The following is a 23315-nucleotide window of genomic DNA, read 5'->3' on the forward strand; positions in this document are numbered from 1 at the left end:
ACACGGAAAATACTGCGTAGTTTGAAGTCAAGCCACCCTGGAAAGTAGGAAACCACTCGTACGAGGTGAAGTTCGGAACTGATGCTATCGCGTTCGGCGTACGCGACGGGAAATGATCAATGCGGGAACGATGGATCGGGATTCCGAGGTATAAATTTTCTTTTGAAAGCGGCATTACAATGAATATTCTCTGCCATCGTAATACTCTGAAAGGCACGGTTAATCACAGCTGAATTGATCTCTCTAACCAGAGGCAATTCATGTTGCCTTCTTACCGTTGCTCTGAGAAAAATGCAACGACTTTGTAGCAGTTTATTCCGCGACATTGAGGCTTTAACGTTACAATTTAGGTAAATTGTAAACAATCACGCGATCATTTTGTGAGATGATCGAGCTATAACTTGAATGGAGCCGAACCAAAGGTAAAGCAGGCAATCTCGCGAATAAGGCATAAGTGAACCCGGCGCGCCGCGGCGACTGATGAGCACACCCCGAATCTTTGCCTGCTGCCCAAAAATTAAAAATTTTTTTTTTACTTAAACGCAAAATTAATTATGCTAAATTACTGTTCAGCTATTTTGACGTTGATTTTTCGTTGTATAGCTATCAGGTGGCAAACTCAGGTGACCATGATTTTTCCGATGTAAATTATGCAACCCGATTGACGCCGATAAATATGCAACCCGATTGACGTCGAGAATTTTGCATCCGATTGTAAGACGAACCCTCTTTTCTGCATGAGTAAGGAGGGAAAAAAACCTCGTCTTAGATTCATGCCAATACAGTATTTCAAAACGGTGCTACCTTAAAAAAAGGCACCTACAATCGGGACAACAAAGGTATAAAGCTGGACGTCAAGTATTTTTATGAAATTCTGCCAAAGCTCTATAGGGTCATGTCATATGTCATTCTACTCTTTGTTTATTGGACTGCAACAATGAATCATTAATCATTGTTCTCCTCTGTTTCCTGTTCATTAATCAGAGTCCTATTTCCAACGTGGGTTCCCCACATCCCGTAGTTGTATCTTTTCCCACTGTCTCTGTACGCCCGTTACCTCCCCCTTCTTCAAAGATCCAAAATCCTCCCATGTTTTGCAGTCTCACCCCTTCGAGATTTCTCGACACCCGTCAAGACTCCCTGCTCCCCGAAAAAAATAAAACTATTTCTATTTTAGACATTGAAAATAATTTAACAAAAAGATTATTTTAAGACATCATTATATATTTCCAAAACTAAAAATAGTTGTGACATAAGATTGACATTGATTACTTACGCATATATTATTATGTAATTAACCAAAATTGACTGGTAACCATGAACCTTAGTTACCATTAATGAACATTGCAAAAAGATAGATAAAATTCTATAGAATTAGACTATGATATCTTCCTTTTTGTTAATGTACAAGTGAATGTTTCTTTTTTATTATATTACCATAATAAAAGACATTGATGTAACCCTTTAACATGCTTATGAATCAAAATTATATGCTCAATTTCATTTTAAGTTCTGATAACAGTTTGTAAATAAATGGAAATGTCGGCAAAATTTACATTTCAATTTAAAGACCCACACTCCAAGATTATAATTTTTATATTGAATATTGAGCTCAGGAAAAGGAAATAATTGCTTTTTCCAAATCTCTCGTCGGGAACCCTATTCAAAATTTTGTGGAAAAGTGCTAACAAACTTTTGTTTATTTAAATGTGTCTTACTTCCACCAATTGAAGCCTGAATCTGTTGAACCTATTAATCATTGTTTTAACGTGATCTTGCCCCACGACAATGCACACTGCCGACATTGCAATTTTCGTCTTTTTGGTTTATTTTAAGTGAGAGGAACAATGTAAACATTTCCTTGCGCGAAAAGTTTGAAAATATATTTATCATATAGCATATGTAGCTTCGTTATTCATGTACTTTTCTAAACGTCAGAAATTGAAATCTTCCATTTGGTCATTTTAAAAATCAAATAATGGGTCAACTTGAATTTTAAAAAGCTACATGTAATGCGAAGATGTCGTTTTCTATATAAAACGCACAATGAAATGTACTAATCAAATATTTTGCTCATGACGAAATGAGAAAGACATCTCCTGGTTTTTGAGTGTTTTTCTTCAACATTTCGACGGTAGAAGCTAATCGTTTACTTTTGAACAATGTTTGATTATTCATCGTATTAGTCGAATAAACAATGAGTAAAAAGATATTAACAAATCAATTAACAAATATTTGCAAAACTAAGCTCTGATGAAGGTTTTTAAATAAACCGAAATGTTGGCAAACAATCTCCTTGCATTATATGAATTACAGAATGAAATTTATAGAGAATCCTGTCGACCTCACTTTGAGGCACACAAAATTTTAACTCTAACATCCATTTATATTCTGAACTTAATGCTATTCATAAAAAAACGTATAAATTCTCTCCCAAAAAATGCTGACTTCCATTCACATATGACCAGAACCAAAGACTGTTTACATGTGCTACCCAGGAAAACAAAAAGGAGTAGTAATGGTCCTCTACATAAGGGTACAAAACTATATAACCTTTTACCAGAAGAATTGAGAAGTTTGTCTTCTGTAAATAATTTTAAAGTAAATCTGAAAAGATACCTGACTGGAAAGGCATTGTATAGTGTTGATGAATTTATTAACTATTGTAAAGAAAGTATGTAGTTTGATGTGTTAACCTATTAAATGAGAATTGTATACCTGTGCTTAAGGTTTTGTGCTGTGAAGTAAGTGTTGAAGTATACATGGCTGTTGTTCAGCTTTCACTATTGTGTGCTTGAAATTTGTAATGTAACTTTTTTATTTTAGGAAGATGTCTTTGTTTTTTTGAGTGAACATTATCTAAAATACCAATTATGTATTATACTTGACGAAGCCTATACCATTTACTTACTTGTATTGGTTCTTTTGGCTAATAAAACTATTATTATTATTATTATTACACTCCAGGAATTGTTTAATCATTAAAATGATATATAAAGTGACCCTGTGGAGCTCCAGCAGCATTACATACGAATGTTTGAAGTTAAGCTTTCTACCTGTATTTCACCGAAAGTGGTATGTAACTAATGTGATTATGTGTAGGTGGGGAGCGTGGAGGATACCATTGGCATCAAGAATGAGACAGAAGAGAAAAGCAGGTCTTGCGGAGCAGAGGAGAAGTTTGCTGCCAACGCAGAATCATCCCCGTGCGTTGATCCCCTGGATGTTACGCAAATGGTGAGTAATGTATGTGTTGCGCTGTATGTGTGCTGAGAGCTAGGAATGGTAATTTTCAAATTTTGAACGAAACTCCACCGTCAGCATTATCGCATTTAATGCAGCAACAATTTCCACGTTGATGTTTATACTAAAATCTAGATATAAGTTAAATTGTACATCGTTGGATTTCATTTAAAATCGTAAACGCTGCTCTAAAGACAAATAATTCAATTCTTAGTTTATATATTTTGAGAAAGGGACGAATATTTATTTCATGAACTGACTTAATGAAGAATTGTATGACCGAGGTCCCTTACTGCTAAGAGGTGTAATGTAGGACGAACAGGTGCGCAGCAAGGAATTAATGCTAGGGGGGGGGGGGGCTTAGGTGCAACTAATACCGGGGTGTGTGGGAGGTTAGAATACCCTCCTGGATAAGCGGTAAGTGCGAGATTAATAAATTGAGGAATTTTAAAGATAAATGGCTCAAAATGGTGAGTTTGACGGCTTTCTGAGGGATATTTTATTAATCCTGATACATATACATTATTACATATGAATGTTCAAAGTTCAGCTTTCTACCTGTATTTCATTGATAGTGGTATGTAACTGATGTCATTATGCATATCACGTCATATGGTCAGGCATATCTTTTTGATAGAATTAAATTTAATTTAGCTTCTCACTTGATAGGGATCAGGAAAATAGAAGAATCTTTACCTCTAACTCCCTATGAAGCGAGATGTAAGATGTCTGCTTTGGGCCAACAGTGGAATAGGGTGGTTTCTTTCATCAAAGAAAACGAAAGGCATTGATTGCGATTCGTTACCCACCATTAGTGTATTCATAATACCCAAATTATTTGGTTTTTTAAATACCGGTTTAGACGATGGCAATGGTTAATTTTAGCCGCATTTGAAAAAGGCCAGATTGGTGCACATGGAATGCCACTCCACGTGACGTCACAGGGACCTAGTTTCTATACGAGTAGATAGGAGTTTTACATCGTCTGAGATAACCAATGCATGCATGAGGCACAGAGCTCAGGGAAACGTCTCTTGATAATCACCTATTAAAATTGCTTAAGGTCGGAAAGTTTTCTTCGTTTGATAAGGTATAAATAATTTTTGTTTAAGCCAAGCACTACCTGATAGCAGGGTACTCTGCTACCTGCTAGCATCCTGCATCGTAACATGCGCTCAAAGCTTCACCCCAAGGTCACCTCACTTGTGGCAGGGGGTACCAGAATGACGTCACATGGATTTTTCCCATCATTCCTACTTAGCCATCGCATTTTTGCGCTATTGAAATTTTTCACTTTTTGTTTAATCACGAAAAATAGATATGGTCATTCGAAAGTCTAAGAGTATGAAATGCGTACTGCAGGAGTAATAGTCTTTTAACTTAGGCAATAAAAAAATAATAGGAAACCACCCCATTGGGTAGGCATATCCACCCACAATGAGGCAACCATGCCTGCAGTTCCCCAACGGAGACCCAACGGTCAATTTTACTTGGGAACTCCTTGCATTATATGAATTACACTCCAGGAATTGTTTAATCATTAAAATGATAGATAAAGTGACCCTGTGGAGCTCCAGCAGCATTACATACGAATGTTTGAAGTTAAGCTTTCTACCTGTATTTCACCGAAAGTGGTATGTAACTGATGTCATTATGTGTAGGTGGGGAGCGTGGAGGATACCATTGGCATCAAGAATGAGACGGAAGAGAAAAGCAGGTCTTGCGGAGCAGAGGAGGAGTTTGCTGCCAACGCAGAATCATCCCCGTGCGTTGATCCCCTGGATGTTACGCAAATGGTGAGTAATGTATGTGTTGCGCTGAATGTGGGCTGAGAACTAGGAATGGTAATTTTCAAATTTTGAACGAAACTCTACTGTCAGCATTATCGCATTTAATGCAGCAACAATTTCCACGTTGATGTTTATGCTGAAATCTAGATATAAGTTAAATTGTACATCGTTGGATTTCATTTAAAATCGTAAACGCTGCTCTAAAGACAAATAATTCAATTCTTAGTTTATATATTTTGAGAAAGGGACGAATATTTATTTCATGAACTGACTTAATGAAGAATTGTATGACCGAGGTCCCTTACTGCTAAGAGGGGTAATGAAAGACGAACAGGTGCGCAGCAAGGAATTAATGCTGGGGGGGGGTTTAGGTGCAACTATTACCGGGGTGTGTGGGAGGTTAGAATACCCTCCTGGATAAGCGGTAAGTGCGAGATTAATAAATTGAGGAATTTTAAAGATAAATGGCTCAAAATGGTGAGTTTGACGGCTTTCTGAGGGATATTTTATTAATCCTGATACATATACATTATTACATATGAATGTTCAAAGTTCAGCTTTCTACCTGTATTTCATTGATAGTGGTATGTAACTGATGTCATTATGCATATCACGTCATATGGTCAGGCATATCTTTTTGATAGAATTAAATTTAATTTAGCTTCTCACTTGATAGGGATCAGGAAAATAGAAGAATCTTTACCTCTAACTCCCTATGAATCGAGATGTAAGATGTCTGCTTTGGGCCAACGGTGGAATAGGGTGGTTTCTTTCATCAAAGAAAACGAAAGGCATTGATTGCGATTCGTTACCCACCATTAGTGTATTCATAATACCCAAATTATTTGGTTTTTGAAATACCGGTTTAGACGAATGGCAATGGTTAATTTTAGCCGCATTTGAAAAAGTCCAGATTGGCACCCATGCGATTCCACTCCACGTGACGTCACAGGGACCTAGTTTCTATACGAGTAGATAGGAGTTTTACATCGTCTGAGATAACCAATGCATGCATGAGGCACAGAGCTCAGGGAAACGTCTCTTGATAATCACCTATTAAAATTGCTTAAGGTCGGAAAGTTTTCTTCGTTTGATAAGGTATAAATAATTTTTGTTTAAGCCAAGCACTACCTGATAGCAGGGTACTCTGCTACCTGCTAGCATCCTGCATCGTAACATGCGCTCAAAGCTTCACCCCAAGGTCACCTCACTTGTGGCAGGGGGTACCAGAATGACGTCACATGGATTTTTCACATCATTCCTACTTAGCCATCGCGTTTTCGCGTGCTTGAAAATTTTCACTTTTCGTTTAATCGCGAAAAATAGATATCGTCGTTTAAAAATCTAAGAGCGTGAAATGCGTACTGCAGGAGTAATAGTCTTTTAACTTAGGCAATAAAAAAATAATAGGAAACCACCCCATTGGGTAGGCATATCCACCCACAATGAGGCAACCATGCCTGCAGTTCCCTAACGGAGACCCAACGGTCAATTTTACTTGGGAACTCCTTGCATTATATTACCTATACTCCTGGAATTATTTAATCATTAAAATGATATATGACGTGACCCTGTGGAGCTCCAGCAGCATTACATACGAATGTTTGAAGTTAAGCTTTCTACCTGTATTTCACCGAAAGTGGTATGTAACTGATGTCATTATGTGTAGGTGGGGAGCGTGGAGGATACCATTGGCATCAAGAATGAGACAGAAGAGAAAAGCAGGTCATGCGGAGCAGAGGAGGAGTTTGCTGCCAACGCAGAATCATCCCCGTGCGTTGATCCCCTGGATATCACGCAAATGGTGAGTAATGTATGTGTTGCGCTGTATGTGTGCTGAGAGCTAGGAATGGTAATTTTCAAATTTTGAACGAAACTCTACCGTCAGCATTATCGCACTTAATGCAGCAACAATTTCCACGTTAATGTTTATACTGAAATCTAGATATAAGTTAAATTGTACATCGTTGGATTTCATTTAAAATCGTAAACGCTGCTCTAAAGACAAATAATTCAATTCTTAGTTTATATATTTTGAGAAAGGGATGAATATTTATTTCATAAACTGACTTAATGAAGAATTGTATGACCGAGGTCCCTTACCGCTAAGAGGGGTAATGAAAGACGAACAGGTGCGCAGCAAGGAATTAATGCTGGGGGGGGGTGGGCTTAGGTGCAACTAATACCGGGGTGTGTGGGAGGTTAGAATACCCACCTGGATAAGCGGTAAGTGCGAGATTAATAAATTGAGGAATTTTAAAGATAAATGGCTCAAAATGGTGAGTTTTACGGCTCTCTGAGGGATATTTTATTAATCCTGATATTCTAATGGTAATATCAATCAAATTAAGTGAAATCGACTAAACTTAAAAATTTCTCTGAGCTCTGGGCCTGGGGTTTTAACCCCCAAAACCTTGCTGCGCCACTGAAGACGAAGGGTCTGGGTTCCTGCTGCCGATTTTGAAGGTACAGCCTAAGCCCCGCTGTGTTGGGTCACGAAACTAAGACTTCGTGAACCCGCAACCATCATAGAACCAAGGTTTTTAAATAAACCGAAATGTTGGCAAACAATCTCCTTGCATCAGTGGCACAGCAAGGGGGGATTTTAGGGGATGAAACCCCCCTAAATAAAAAAAGCGTTTACATCGTTGAATTTCTTTTAAAATCGTAAATGCTGCTCAAAAGACAAATGATTCAATTCTTAGTTTATGTATTTTGAGAAAGGGACAAATATTTATTTCGTAAACTGACTGAACAATTGTATCGCTAAGAGGGATAATAAAAGACGATTAGGGACGAAGCCAGGAATTAAGGCTGGGGGGTGTATTTAGGTGCAACTAATACCGGGGTGTGTGGGGGTACGGAATACCCATCAGGATAAGTGGTAGGTGCGAGATTAATTGTACGCGGAATTTTAAGATAAACGGTTCCAAATGGTGAGTTTTACGGCTTTCTGAGGGATATTATATTAATTATTGCACTATGAGTAATATCAGTCCAATTAAATAAAGTGGTTTAAACTTAAAAATTTACCGAAGCTCTGGGGGGGGGGGGGGGGTTACTCCTAAAACCCCATTACTCATTACCCCATTACTCATAAAACCATTAATGCAGCTGGAATGACATTTTCAGCGTTAAATGTTTCACGCTTATTTTTTTCTTTTACACCTTTATTAAGCTGTAATTTTCAGGTTAATCATTGGTTGTGGCCATTTTGTTCCATATGAGAGCATACCTAACAGTAAATAACAAAAAAGTTATCCAACTATCCTAATCATTTTAAGTGAATGTTGAATCAAGAGAGATAACATTGTTTTCTCTAGAATCATGGTAAAAATCACGTGACAGCGCTTGCTTTCTGTTATTATTAAATAATAATGTTCACTAATACATGCATGTTAGTTTAAGCACATAAATATAATGGTTCAATAGACAGTTGTACCTTTCATTTCCAAAGTACATGTATGAAAAAATTGTGCCCATCACTGAAACGTCTCTGTAGTGAACCTCTGTACTTCAAATTGCCCAAATTTTGGTCCCCTCCATTACCATGTAAGGAGGTTTTACTGTATTAGATCATATATAAATGGTTTCCAAGACAGCATTAGTTCGAACAGACAGAATGGTGTAATAAATATTTCCTGGAAATTATTCGGAGAACAAGAAATGAAGTAAGCAGTAAGCAAATTTTATTTACCACAAGTCGATTATTTCTCTCAAAGGTAAATCTGAACACGGCTAAAAAGATCCTGTAAAGCTGTAAAGGGTGCGCCCAAAATTAAAAAGCAATTGTTTTAACAATCCATTCGATTGTTAAATAATAGGGTGGTTTCCTATTACTTTTTTATTGCCTAAATCGAAAGATTATTACTCCTGGAGTACGTATTTCACGCTTTTAGATTTTTAAATGAAGATTTTCGCAATTAAATGAAAAGTGAAAAATTTCAAGCGCGCGAAAACACGAGGCATAAGTATGAATGCCGGGAAATCTCTCCGTCTGGCTCCCGCTGCTGCCCTGTGAGGTGACCTTGAAGCGAGGCGTAGCGCTGATACGATGCAGGCTGCTAGCGGGTAGCTGAGTACCTTGCTGGCTTCTAGCGCTTGGCTTAAATAAGGATTATTAATACCTTAACAAAGGAGGAAAACTTTCTGACCTTAGCAAATTTTAATAAGTGATTATTAAGACATGTTTCCCTGAGCTCTGTGCCTCATGCATGCATGGGTAACCTCAGACGATGTATAACTCCTATCCTCTTGTGTAGAAACTAGGTCCCTGTGACGTCACGTGGAGTGGAATCGCATGGGCGCCAATCTGGCCTTTTTCAAATGAGGATAAAATTTGACCATTGGCATTCGTCTAAACCGGTATTTCTAAAACGAAATATTTTGTGTATTATGAATACACTAATGGTGGGTTACGAATCGCAATCAATGCCTTTCGTTTTCTTTGATGAAGGGAACTACCCTATTCTTGTGTCTGCTATAAGCGCGGCTATTTCACTCTCGGCATGGCTTCTCACGAGGAAATGCAAAGGTGGATGGACATTGCCAAAGTTATATTTAGCTCGAGGGAGTCCTCCAGCGAAGAGGATTTGGCAATGGAGGAGGAAGTAGCGGTAGAATCTGCCGCTACTTCCTCCAGTCGCATTACTTGGCATGGCATTTGACTTTCAGGCAAATTTTCAGGAAAAGGAACCAATTCCGCGGCAGGAAAATTTTTTGGAGAGCGTGGTTCCTGCTTTCTCCCGGCAATTTTTTAAGGAAAATTTTCGGTACGTAGAATTTCATTTTTGACGATTTATTATTTCGTGTGAATTCTGTTCATTGCTGAATGTCAACTTGTGTGAGCGTTTACATTGGCTATTCTCCAAACAATAACCTGGATTTAATAGGCTTTTATAACCATAATTGTGTTCTAAATTCACTGTATTTTCATTTCTAAATGCAATTAGCATGTATCCAGAGACCATGGAGCACCTTCTTGGCTTGGTTGGGCCCATTATTAATGAAAAGGAAGGGCCTGGGAGAATGACCATCACACCAGAAAAACAGCTTGCCATTGCCATTTGGTACCTTGGCACTCCAGATTCATACAGGTAGGTGCAATGACAATATTATGGATCTATCATATTTATGCTAGAAATGTAACCATAGGTTATTTACTGCAGGGGCACAGCTAGGAATAGGGTGGTTTCCTATTATTTTTTTTATTTCCTAAATCGAAAGATTTTTACTCCTGGAGTACGTATTTCACGCTTTTAGATTTTTAAATGACGATATCTATTTTTCGCGATTAAATGAAAAGTGAAAAATTTCAAGCGCGCGAAAACGCGACGCGTAAGTTGGAATGATGGGAAAAAGTCCGTGTGACGCGTTTCTGGGTCCCCCTCCTGCCTTGTGAGGTGACCTTGGGCGAGGCTCTGAGTGCTGATAGGACGCAGGATGCTAGCGGGTAGCTATCTTGCTGGCTGGTAGCGCTTGGCTTAAAAAAGGTTTATTAATACCTTATCAAACGAAGAAAACTTTCCAACCTTAGCCAGTTTTAATAGGTGATTGTTAAGACATGTTTCCCTGAGCTCTGCGCCTCATGCATCCATTGGTAACCTCAGACGATGTATAACTCCTATCCTCTCGTGTAGAAACTAGGTCCCTGTGACGTCACGTGGAGAGGAACTGCATGGACGCCAATCTGGCCTTTTTCAAATGAGGGTAAAATTTGACCCTTGCCATTCGTCCAAACCGGTATTTCATAAACCAAATAATTTGTGTATTATGAATACACTAATGGTGGGTAACGAATCGCAATCATTGTCTTTCGTTTTATTTCATGAAGGAAACTACCCTATTAAGGCTGGGAGGGGGGGGGGGGGTTAGGTGCAAGTAATACCGGGGTGTGTGAGGGTATGGTATACCCAGGGGTGGATCCAGGATTTTGTTCTGGGGGGGCACAAGGATACCTCGTGATACAAAATGAACGCAACGATAATGGGACGGTATTAACAATATTGCATATTTTTTAAGGGTCTAGGGGGGGCATGTGCCCCTCCCTAGATCTGCCTATGGGTATACCCACCAGGATAAGCAGTACATACCTAGGTGTAAGATTAATAAAATGTGGAATTTTAAAGATGAATGGTGAGTTTTATGGCTGGATGAGGGATCTATTCACCCTTAAACTATGCTATTAGTAATGTCAATCCAGTTATTTAAAATGGATTAAGCATAAAAATTTCTCTGAGCTCTGGGAGGGGGGGGTTATTCCTCAAAATTCACCCTCGCTGCGCGACCTATTTACTGTATATATTCCACATGAAAAGGCAAAACAAAACACACATGCATAGATATGATACAAATATATCTGAATTCGATCTGTGATAGATGTATTTTTGCATTTAAAAGGTTATTTCTCCATATGCTTTGTTCCAATTCCAAGATTAACCTTTTGAAAACATGACATGTTGCTTGTAACGTAAACACTGTTTATCTCTCAATGTAATTTCTAAACCACCACCCTTTTTTAGCCATCTGATTTACCTTTATTGTCCATGTTAATCAAATATTGCCCTCTCTGTGTTATGGGATAATGAGTAACTGCAAAAAAGTCATTCTTTCTTTTATGTTATGTATGGTTCTTGATTACAACCACTGTTAATAACCTTTCCCCATTCTCTTTAGGTCTGTTTCCAACACTTTTGGGATTGGGAGAGCCACTGCATTCAGAGCCGTAAGAAGGGTGTGCCACGCACTCCACATCTTGGCTCTTCCGTTGGTGTCATGGCCAAGGGGTGATGCTGCTGCACAAGAGGTCATCGCAGGATTCCACCAAGAAAGTGGATTTCCTGGAATCCCGGGTGCCATTGAATGATGCCGTGTAGCCATCATAGCACCTGAAGGAGAGGGTGCTGCCTACGTTAATAGGAAAGGCCACCACTCCATACAATTCCAGGTACTGCTGGAATACCTATCTTCTTTTGTATCTACATGTATTTTTTTCTAATATACTTTAACCTTAAGTATTTTGTACAGCTAAATTCTTGACGTGCCGTGTACAAAGTATGTCTTTGGTCGAATGCAACATATTGTTACTATTATTGTTTTAAAATATTTGAGATTATGCAAGAGAATTTTTTGAATGAGAAGAGTTTTTGGAAAACTCATGGCAGTAAAGTATCTAAATCACTATCATTTGCTTGTGGCATTTTCCATTACTGCATTTCTAATCATAAATTAATGCATTTCAAAATTATGAACCTGAAATTCAACCAAGTCCATGAGAAAATGCTAAGTCAATACATATTTACCATTTCCTTTTTTAGGGTATATGCAACCATGAATGTGTTTTTACACATATTAATGCTGGCGATGCCGGGTCTGTGCATGACCAGCGTGTGTTTAACATTGCCGAAGTGAGTGACTTCCTCCGAGGAGGGGAGGAATTTTTCCCGGGTGATTCACACCTAATAGCCAATGCGGCATATGCCATTGACCCTCACCTTATGGTCCCCTACAAGGACAACGGTCACATGACAGAGAGGTCAAGGTTCTTCAACCGCTCTCTATCACAGGCGAGGATGGTGATAGAGAGGGCATTTGGGCTGATGAAAGGGAGGAGGAGGAGCCTGTTAAACTGTCTCCCTATGACATGCATTACAAAATTTCCACAGTATGTCATTGCACGTGCTGTCCTTCACAATGTTTGCGAGGTGATGAAAGACAACTTTGAGGGAGAGATACCTTTAGGAGAGGGACATCTAATAATGCATGACGATCCTGCAGTTTTGCCTGATGCTGCAAGAAGACAGCGTGGCAATGCCAAAAGGGAGAGAATTGCCTGCGCTCTCATGCCCTAAGTGAATAAAAAAACATTTCTAGAAAACTATTTTTTTATTTTCATCGTCCCCACCCCTTAGTGATTCCGCCATTAGGGCTAAAAATTGTCTCCAAAGCTCCATCTTCTCCTCATGCCTCTTCTGCCTCTCTCTCACCCTCTCACTCATTTCCTCCATCAACTCCTCACGATCACTTTTAAATTTCTTATACAATTCATCCATCGCCTCCTCTGGTCTCTTCCTCTTCTCCACCAGTGCTGAAATGAAGGCATAAGTAATTCAAAAAAATATTATATTACCCAGTAAGAGGTGTTGAAAGAATCATTTCCCCAATAATTAACGTGGGTATCAGAACATGAACTAAAAGTCCGGTTGGCATTTACAAGGATGCAGTAGCACCATGGAAGTAGCTAGGAGAGTCCTGGGGCAAGTCAAGCCACCCAGATAAATTTGACAAATCAAGATGATGGTGATCGGTTGTACAGTGCTAGAAAATTTCATGTAAGAAATATCCAAGGGGAAACACCTACGACCCCCTTCCCCTAAGCCAAAATCCCTGGATATGCCAGTGACTACTCGGACAGCAAACACTTAAAAGTAGACAAAGGTACTATGTACTACCTTTGCTCATGATTATGGTTTGCTATGTCCTATTTTATTCCAATTATCAGTTCCCTCTAAGCTTTCACAATGAGTAAAGCTAGGCTTAGTGGTCTCTATCAGAACTTAATCCAGGGCCTATCTGCTTAACATTTTAAAATACAAAAACAGGCAATGAGGGCTATTCTCAATCTACCCTATAGGGAGTCATGCAGGGCACATTTTCAATCCTTACAAATTATGCCTCTTACTGCCCTGTATGTATTTAATTTAATAATGTATGTCAAAAAAAATCTGAACTCATTTGACCTAAACTGTCAAATACACCAAATAAACACCCGACAAAAACATGATATACATATTGAACCGAGGTCATCTAAACTTGCTAGTGAAGGACCATATCATAAAGGGGCCAAACTTTTTAACTTACTACCACCAGATATTAATGCAATCCAAAATAGCAACTCATTCAAGCACAAATTAAAAATGCTTATATATCAAAATTCAATTTATTCACTAGATGAGTACTACGACTTGTGTAAAAAATATGTTAACAAAAAAAAACTCGACACCTTGCAAGCCATAACATGTATATACTAAATCACTGCGATCTGTCATGTATATCTAATATGTTCTTATTGTATGTGCAGTTATATCTATATTGACGATTACTATGTAATATTTGTAGCCTGGTAACATTGGAAGCTAAAATATGTACCACTGTCATCTGTCTTTTATGTTTTTATCTCATGTGTTGTTTGTCCACTATATGGCGATTTCTATGGTACATTGGTAACCAAACAGAAATAAAATTATTACTATTATTATCATTATTGTAGATTAAAAAGGGAGCAACGATTCAGGAAGTTCACGTCTTTGACAGCCAGAAACAATTAAACAATTATTCTCAACCACTTCAAATGATAGTTAGCAAGACAAACTTTTAGGATATCATTTATGTTACTGGGTTATATAAGGGCTATTATACAAGTAACCAATATGAATAAAAAGGAGGTAAAAAAATACCTCTTTCTCCACTGCTGCCACTTTCAATTGAGTCATGGCTTGCGGATGGCCCATCGTTGCTGGAAGCGGTGGAACGTGGAGCCACCCCCGCTTGGCCTCTGAAAATATCGTCCTCTTTCTCTCATTAAAACGGCATTAGTTGGTTTCAAATTCTCAGTTGCACTCTGATATTTATTCTCACACTCTGCTATTTAATGACTTCAGTAAATGTAATGAAGGAACATTATCCTAAAGCCTGAATCACACCATCATTTTTTTTCATCGCCAAAGTGATCACTATCGCGATTACTGCGCAAAATGATCGTCGGCGGCAATTGTTTTTCGCGATCGCGATGAGGATTCCCATCGTTATTTTTCATCACTCGTCCTTTGTCGCTTTTTCCGTCGCTAAAACCGTCATTAAAACCCCATATCAGCCAATCGGAACGCATTCCCCTTTGGAGTGATTGCGGCGCAACGTTTGACTATTGTGGGAACGACATAAATAAACAAACTCACTGTTTAATTTCGTGATGTGGGTCCCATGACAACGAGCTGTGATATTGGAAATGATGCGCAAAGCGACGGCGGGAGTGACCGCGTGATTCAGAAAAATGATCACTAGAGCGATTGCTTTTTGCGATGGGAAAAGAGATCTCAATAGTGATCACTTTCGCGTCGAAAAAAAAATGATCGTGTGATTCAGGCTTAACTTGCATCAATCCTATCATCCATCCATCACATATCATCATCCATCCATATATCCATCATTATCCTAACTTGCAATGCATCAATCAAAATAATTATTCGTAGTATGAGTAGAATGAGTAACGGTGGTGTTTAAATTTCTGCATACCTCAAAAAACTCCCAATGTGGGGGGGAGCACCATTGTCACTCTTCGACTTGTGGTCTTTGATGGCTTTATACTCCTCCTCTTGAGCGCATCCACTTTACTGCGCTCTTGCTGCGCTGAGTAATGGTGCCCCAGTGCAGCAAGTGCAGATGCCACTTCTCCCAGGGTATCTTTCATTTTTTTTTCCCCATCTCTCCGTGTCCCTCAGCTCTGCCAGTAGAGCCAGAACAGCGGGTCGCTCCCAAACTGCATTGGCTGCAGTAAAAATTAATGGCTTTAGCTCATATAGAGAAAGATAAAAGAATAGGTAATAGTTAGTTTTGGTTCTCATATATTTATGTAGTTCATCAGCTGGGAGTACTAACCCTCTTCCACATTCACGGATGGCCCCTCAGCTTGCCCTCCTGGTCTGCGAATAGGGTATTTTCCTTCATCAAAGAAAACGAAAGGCATTGATTGCGATTCGTTACCCACCATTAGTGTATTCATAATACCCAAATTATTTGGTTTTTGAAATACAGGTTTAGACGAATGGCAAGGGTCAAATTTTATCCTCATTTGAAAAAGGCCAGATTGGCACCCATGCGATTCCACTCCACGTGACGTCACAGGGACCTAGTTTCTACACGAGAGGATAGGAGTTATACATCGTCTGAGGTTACCAATGCATGCATGAGGCACAGAGCTCAGAGAAACATGTCTTAATAATCACCTATTAAAACTGGCTAAGGTCGGAAAGTTTTCTTCGTTTGATAAGGTATTAATAAACCTTTTTTAAGCCAAGCGCTACCAGCCAGCAAGGTACTCAGCTACCCGCTAGCATCCTGCGTCCTATCAGCGCTCAGAGCCTCGATCAAGGTCACCTCACAAGAAGGGAGGGGGAACCAGAAATGCATCGCATGGACTTTTTCCCATCATTCCTACTTACGCGTCGAGTTTTCGCGCGCTTGAAATTTTTCACTTTTCATTTAATCGCGAAAAAAAAGGTATCGTCATTTAAAAATCTAAAAGCGTGAAATACGTACTCCAGGAGTAAAAATCTTTCGATTTAGGTAATAAAAAAATAATAGGTAACCACCCTATTAATGCCAGCTCTCTGGCATAATTAGGATCTAGAAAAAAAATGTCTTGATTTAAGTAAATGTTAAGGCAACTTTATGATAGCTCTAATGTATATGTCCTTGTAATGAGTTCAATGCCTTTCCTGATTTATAGACTTTTTTAATCGAATTACATTTAAATCGTATTCATGCCCCTGATAGACATCTTTTAAGATTCCCTATTTTTCTTATTCATCAAAAAGTCATCACCAACAAACATGGGCGTACCCAGAATCAAAACTAGGAGGAGGGGGGGGGGGGGGGCAAACTAGCTGTGGTCGTTCAGTTGTAACTTTTTTGTGCAGAAAAGGTTAATGAAACCAGAATTTTAAGGAAATTATGCAACCAATGTATTAGTTTTTTTATTTATTTGTTTGAAAAAATAATGATCCTTATTTCAGCTCTATGCCTTATACTAAAATCATTTTTCTTCAAAAGGAATATTTGTTCACAATTTTAAAAAACTGAATTTATTTTCGCTTTTAAGGGGGGTGGCATATCGCTGCCCCCTGCTGGGTACGCCCATGCCTACAAACGCAATTGTCGTAAAGATAAAATAGTTAAATTCATCATTTACAAAACGAGAGTCCATGATATTCAGCTGAAGCGACAGAATGGACAGGGCTTTTTCCAAGGCATTTTTATGCGCATGACATTTTATTAGAATTTGATTGGCGTACTAATAACTGAAGTATAGTATAAATATCTTCCATAGCTTAATGCAATTGAATCATGTACTTGGTAATTAAAACTGGTAATAATCCATTCATGTGGTAGTAGAGGGAAAGTATCTGCAGGCGTTTCGTCCGCATTGTAAAGGAATAATAGGTATAATTCTAATATCTCTCCACATTCGGACTCTCTTCCACAATTACACTCCCTTCGCAAAAAATACCAATAATCCTTAATTAGACGTAATTATATTGACGTGAGTATTTTTTCAAATACAAAAATATCTTCACTCTACGGAAAGATGGCCTACGATTACCGCATCCACGCTCCGTATTTGGGCCAACCACACTTTTGAAAATCATTTCCTTAGTTGTGTTTCAAAAATATGTGTCAGATCAGTAAAAAATTACTAATGTCATACCTGCCATGGCCCTATTTAAATCTTCCTGGGTCACATTTATCGCAATATCCTCCCCCGATACGTTCATTGCTACGGGAATACCCTCCATTTTTAAGTGCAGTAAACAATAGCTCATCGATTCGCATTGTTTAATTTCCCGTCGATTCCCAAATTTCCCGCCATTTGGCGCCTTTACTGCCTTCACTGCTGCTCTTGGCTTGCAGTAGCCGCAGTAGACCTCACACTGGGAAACGTCATCAATTGACTGACATCATCGGCTGCTGTGCCGTACTGCCAGTTGAATTCGGAACGGTTTGGCAGCACTGTCAGTACTGCCAGTGAATTTCGGAACGCGCCCTTTGTTTGAGAAGATGCTATGGTGATAAAAGATAAATAATGGCTTGTTAAGGAGAGAACCATCTTGAAGTGGATTGAGAATAAAAACAAAGTGTCAAGTGTTATTTACATTGCATTTAATCGCTGTGATACGTTAATAAATAGCCTTGGGTGACAGCCTTTATGCAGTATCTTTAATTTTTTTTTCTCTTCTTATCTTGACTTTTTTTAATGCATGTTATAATATTTCCTGGAGTTTACGTCAATGTAAAACAAGTTATAGCCAACGTTTCGATTTATTTTAAATCATCATATATATATGTAGAGGATATCCTGAGAACCTTCTACGTAAGAAAATCCTGCACAATACTTACAAACCAAAAATTCATACCAAGAAACAACCCACATCTCTCTCCCTTTCCACCACATACTTCCCGGGCGTGCAGGCTTTGAACAGAATCATCAAAAGCCTTTTTCCGATTCTTTCTAACAACGTCACCACTGGAAAAATCTTCTCTAGCTGTCCATCCTTATTCTTCCGTCGGCCGCCAAATCTGTCTTCCATTCTCAAAACTACTAAACCACTCTCAAGGTTCACCACCCGAACTAGCTCTTTACCTATCCCTTGCCAAAGACCCCGGTGCAAAACGTGTGCGATCCTCATTACCCAGTCACTTCCTAACAAATTTCTCACTTTTCCGCTTCCTTCCACTCCGTCCCCCACCTGTAATACTAGTAATGTAATTTATATCCTTTTATGCAATTCCTGCCCTGCCTTCTACATTGGTTTAACCACCACCTCACTCAACCTCCGGATTAACAACCATCGAGCTTCTTGCAAACCTACTTCCCAATCTGCTTCGCTTCCTGTCCCTACTCACGCCTTTTCCCACAATTTAGAATTTGATGATTGCTTTCACATAGGAATACTTGCCTCTCTCCCACCCTCCGCCTCACCGCTAGAATTGAAAACTCTATAGAGCAGTCTTGCATATGGCTATACTAAGCTTTCAACCCGCCTGGTCTTAACAGGGCCCACTAATCTTCATAGCCCTCTCCTCTTTCCCATCCCCCGCCCTCTCCCTACCACATTCTTATCCTCATCTCCTCAGCCTCCGGTCATCCTCTGTCCTCCTCCTCCTCACTCTCTCCTTGTCTCCTTCCAGACAAAGACCCAAACGGGTCGAACATTTGAAACCTTACGTGTGAGTTCTCTTTTATTTGTGACCTAGTTTTTGTGGCCTATCATGGCATTTTATATATAATATATATATATACATACACACATATATGTATAAGAACAGAATAGAATACACAAAAAAATTTGACATACCTCTTAACTTTGTAGATATTTATTGATGTTATGTTACTAAGGTATTGCCACACCTAGTTACCTTTAATTTTGATTTTTTTGGCTATAACTTGTTTTACATTGACCTAAACTCCAGGAAATATTGTAACAAGTATCTTTAATTTAATTATTCCCTTTGCAGGAGCAGCGGAGGCGTAGGAACGGAGACATTTTGTGTGTTGCTGGGATCCTAAGAGAGACTGAAGCAGGAGAGAATTTGAGCGGTTGGATGAGACCGTCTGCGATGCCTCGTGCCGTTTTGATTTGCTCTCGTCCTGAGAGGTGGGATTGCAAGGTGTGCGGAAAAGTCTTTGGACGAAAGAGCGTCCTCAACAGACACTCCGTCCTCCACACCGGTCTGAAACCGCACCGGTGTCGCTTCTGCGGAAGAGGCTTTGCTGACATCGGCAACTTGAGAAAGCACGAGTCAAGGAACAAAACGGGATCGCGTTGGCCTTGTGGCGGCGGCGAGGGAATCAACGCCGGTCCGCGGGAATGGAGGTGCGAAGTCTGCGGCAAAACGTTTCATCGCAGGGGGCACTTGAGCCGGCACGCCTCTTCCGTTCACTCCGGCGAAAAGCCTTACGAGTGTTCTCTGTGTCCGAAGGCTTTTTCGGAAAATGCCTCTCTGAAGAAACACATGGTGGCCATTCATGGAAGCAATAATGCGGAGCATGGGGTGAAAAAGGGAATTCGAACGAAGAGAGTGATTGCCTCAGAGTGCGATGTGGCGGATGAATTCAAGTGTGCTGTTTGTGGGGAGACTTTTGGGAAAGAGGGCTCTCTGAAGGAGCATGTATGTGCCAGCAATGATGGAACTGGTGTTGAGGATAAAGTTCACGAGGAGAAGAAATATAGGGGAACATTTAAATCTGCAGTTGAACCCAGGCATGAAATGACTGACAGTCTAAAGGAGCACATATCTACCAACAATGATGGAACTGCTGTCGAGGATAAAGTTCACGAGGAGAAGAAATATAGGGGAACATTTAGTGCTGCCATTGAGTCAAGTAGTGAAGTGAGTGTTAGTCTAAAGGGAAGTGCTGCATCTAACTGTGATAGAACTGTTGTCAAGGATAAAGTTCACGTGGAGAAGAAATGTAGAGGAACATTTAGCTCTGCCATAGAGTCAAGTAGTGAAGTGTTTGGTAGTTTAAAGAGAAGTGTTGCATCTAACTGTGATAGAACTGTTGTCGAGGATAAAGTTCACGTGGAGAAGCAATCAAGTGGAACATTTAGCTCTGCCGTCGAGTCAAGAAGGGAAATAACAGGCAGTCTTAAGAGGCAAAATGCTGCTGAACGTGATGCAACCAGTGTCAAGGATAAAGTTCACGAGCAGAAGAAAGATGCAGGAACATATGGTGATGGCCTTGAGCTAAGCATGGATTCAAGGAGTGAAATTATTGTGAATCAAAAGACGCACGCTACTGCTGCTAGCTGTGATTTAACAGTATCCAGGGGTAAAGTTCGCAAGGGGAAGAGATCCACAGACACATTTTGTGCACCCGCTGAACTGATCTTGGAGCAGAGGAGTGATAGGATCAGTGCATCCGATGGGGCTAACAAACTTGAGTGTGTGGTTTGCGGAAAGGTTTTCGGGAAAGAAAGTGAATTGAACAGACACGCCGTGGTTCACGTTGGTCCGAAGCCTTTTCGGTGCCGTATCTGTGGCAAGGCGTTTTCTAAATACCTCAGCCTGAAACGGCATGTTGCCGCTTGCTGTTGCGGAGCTGGGTTCGAGGCTAAAGTTTGCGAGGAGGGTCAGTCGACGGGGGTTTCTTGCTCGGCCATGGAGATGGGTTCGGAGGAGTTTGCGTGTGGGGGAAGTGGTGAAACGCTTGGATTGAGGGCTCACTTCAAGGGAGGCATCATCACACGTAGTGGTGCTAGATCATCCCAGCGTGGAATATGTGCGGGTGGCTCCACGGAGAAGAGTCGAAAAACCACGCGTCTGAGGTTGAATCCTTACCAGTGCGGTCTGTGCGATGCCTCGTTCAACCGCAAGAACACGCTGGACAGACACATTGCGCATCACGTCGGTCTCAAGCCTTTCAAGTGTGCAGTTTGCGCAAAGGGCTTCTCCCGACTCAGCCACCTCAAAGACCACTTGTTCTGTCACACGGATTGCAAGCCGTACAAGTGCGACGTATGTGCGCAAGAGTACACGCAGAAGAAGTCCTTGATCAGGCACTTTGCCAAGCACGGTAACGCAAAATTCAGCTGCAACGAATGTGGTGCAGGGTTTCACAAGACGCAAGATCTCATCTCGCATTCCAAATGTCACGGTCGTTGAGCCCTAGTAATCGTAGATGCACAAATGGTATCGGCAAATACTCGCATACCTTGAATACTAGAAAGTATTCGATGCTCGAGATCTCAAATAATCATGCTCAAATTACGATCTCAAATACCTCGAATACTTTGAATTTTGTGCCATACACTGTCGCATGCACGTCGTTGGTAGTTCACTCAGAAAAACTTGGACGACTCTAGTCGTTCAATGCGTGCAGCGCCGTATTAGGCAAGTTGACGAACTGCATCAAATTCGCAGACTAGAGTGGTGGAAAGATATCATTCGACAAGGGTAACCGAAAATGATCGGGAGAAATAATCCAAAAATCCCCGGTTTCCCCCACGAAGCCCCTCAAAAAATTAAATGGCGGGAACAAATATCGGGTACCTTCCATTACGCATTGAGCTACTGCTCCTGAACCGTTCCACTCATCGGAAAGATCATCACGAATTCAAAGACTGCAAGGATGCGGACTTCCCTTGACGTGAGTTTTGTTTCTTTATGCCAAACGATGGCTCCACAGTGACGTGTCAAAGTTGATAAAGGATTGATATTTTCATTAAAACAATAGTAAAAAACAGCAAATGCGTGGTCCTTGAATACATCAATACACCAGCATTGAAAAAATTATTTTCACCCTTTCTCGTTCTATGCTCATTCAGGATGAACCCACAAGATGGAACAGAAGCAAGGCGTAACATAAGTTGCCTCTTAGCTGAGTTTAATGACAGATGTATTTCCACCACAGTGCGATGCTATCAAGCAATTGATTGATGTTCAGGATGTCTTCAAAGGAGCAACATTTCTTGCTAGTGGAAGTGCTGTCACAGTTTCTTAAGTTATCCTCCTTGTGAACAGCATTATTAATTTCCTAGAAACTATGAAGAAGTTTTCTCATAGTCATCTACAAAGTTTCGACAATGATTTGCTGTTTTCCAGTAAAAGTTGGTATGAATTTATGGGAAAATAACAATTATTCACTTTTGCCACAATTCTTGATGTATGATTCAAAATCAGTGATTTCCAAGATTCAAATATAGTTTAGATGATAAAAACTCAGTTGGCTTTGGAGATGACAAGTGTGTCTAAACAAAGTCACCCAACAAAAACAGATACCTTAGGAAAAGTGCAAACGAAAATAGCTGGTGTCAATGAAGAACAATCAGTTTGGGGAATTTATTCAAAATAAAAAAGTTTATTTTTAAAATGCATTTGATGTATACCTTTTTATTTATACGTATATTTTTTTGGTACCCCATTTCCACGGGTTCCGCAACTGTTGAGTCGCCTGAATGCGAGAAAAGTTTAATGTTTCATTGTTGTAGCCAAATAAACGATGAGTGAAATGAATGTATGACACTACCCTATGGAGCTTCAGCAGAATTCCATAAAAAGGCTTGGAGTTCAGCATTTTACCTTTTTTGCTACGATTAATAGTCTAGTCCAGGGTCTCTACCCTTACCTAATGCTGCCAACCATCAGGTTAATTCACTGCAAGTACCTAATACCGTGGAAAAATCTGATGAGAAGATTGCAATGAAAGTGTAATCATCAGGCAATCACTTAAAAGTAGAAAAGTTTTTTCTTTTTCATTTCTCTTGACCTATATGAACCTCTAAAGACTTTGATTCAGTGTCTTGGAGGATAGATCTTATATATTGTTGGTCTTTATTATTTATTATATTATGGGTCTTGAAGAGTTTCAAATGCAAACTTTTGCCAAAGATTCTCTATATTTATACTCCTTCATCAGGCCTATGAGTGAATATTATATGCAGGTAGTACATAACTTTGATGCATAAAAGGTTATTGCAATGTTTTTTACAATAAAAAATAAATAAA

The 23315-nt window shown here is 39.7% G+C and overlaps 2 protein-coding genes across 2 annotated transcripts in view; both read left to right on the top strand.

Annotated features, from left to right (window-relative positions):
- LOC124170036 (zinc finger protein 845-like) overlaps window positions 1-23315 on the top strand; it is a 219248-nt gene that overhangs the window by 16419 nt on the left and 179514 nt on the right. Inside the window, exons 5-7 of the mRNA XM_046548722.1 lie at window positions 3103-3237; window positions 4905-5039; window positions 6703-6837. Coding sequence (XP_046404678.1) covers window positions 3103-3237; window positions 4905-5039; window positions 6703-6837 — 405 coding nt within the window. The remainder of the gene's footprint in view (window positions 1-3102; window positions 3238-4904; window positions 5040-6702; window positions 6838-23315) is intronic.
- On the top strand, window positions 9997-11967 carry LOC124170010 (protein ANTAGONIST OF LIKE HETEROCHROMATIN PROTEIN 1-like). The gene is made up of 2 exons (XM_046548694.1): window positions 9997-10129; window positions 11709-11967. The coding sequence occupies exons 1-2, from the start codon at window positions 10002-10004 to the stop codon at window positions 11896-11898; spliced, it is 318 nt and encodes a 105-aa protein (XP_046404650.1). The 5' UTR covers window positions 9997-10001; the 3' UTR covers window positions 11899-11967.

Source organism: Ischnura elegans, chromosome 13 (assembly GCF_921293095.1).
Source record: "Ischnura elegans chromosome 13, ioIscEleg1.1, whole genome shotgun sequence".
NCBI classification, from domain to species: domain Eukaryota; kingdom Metazoa; phylum Arthropoda; class Insecta; order Odonata; family Coenagrionidae; genus Ischnura; species Ischnura elegans.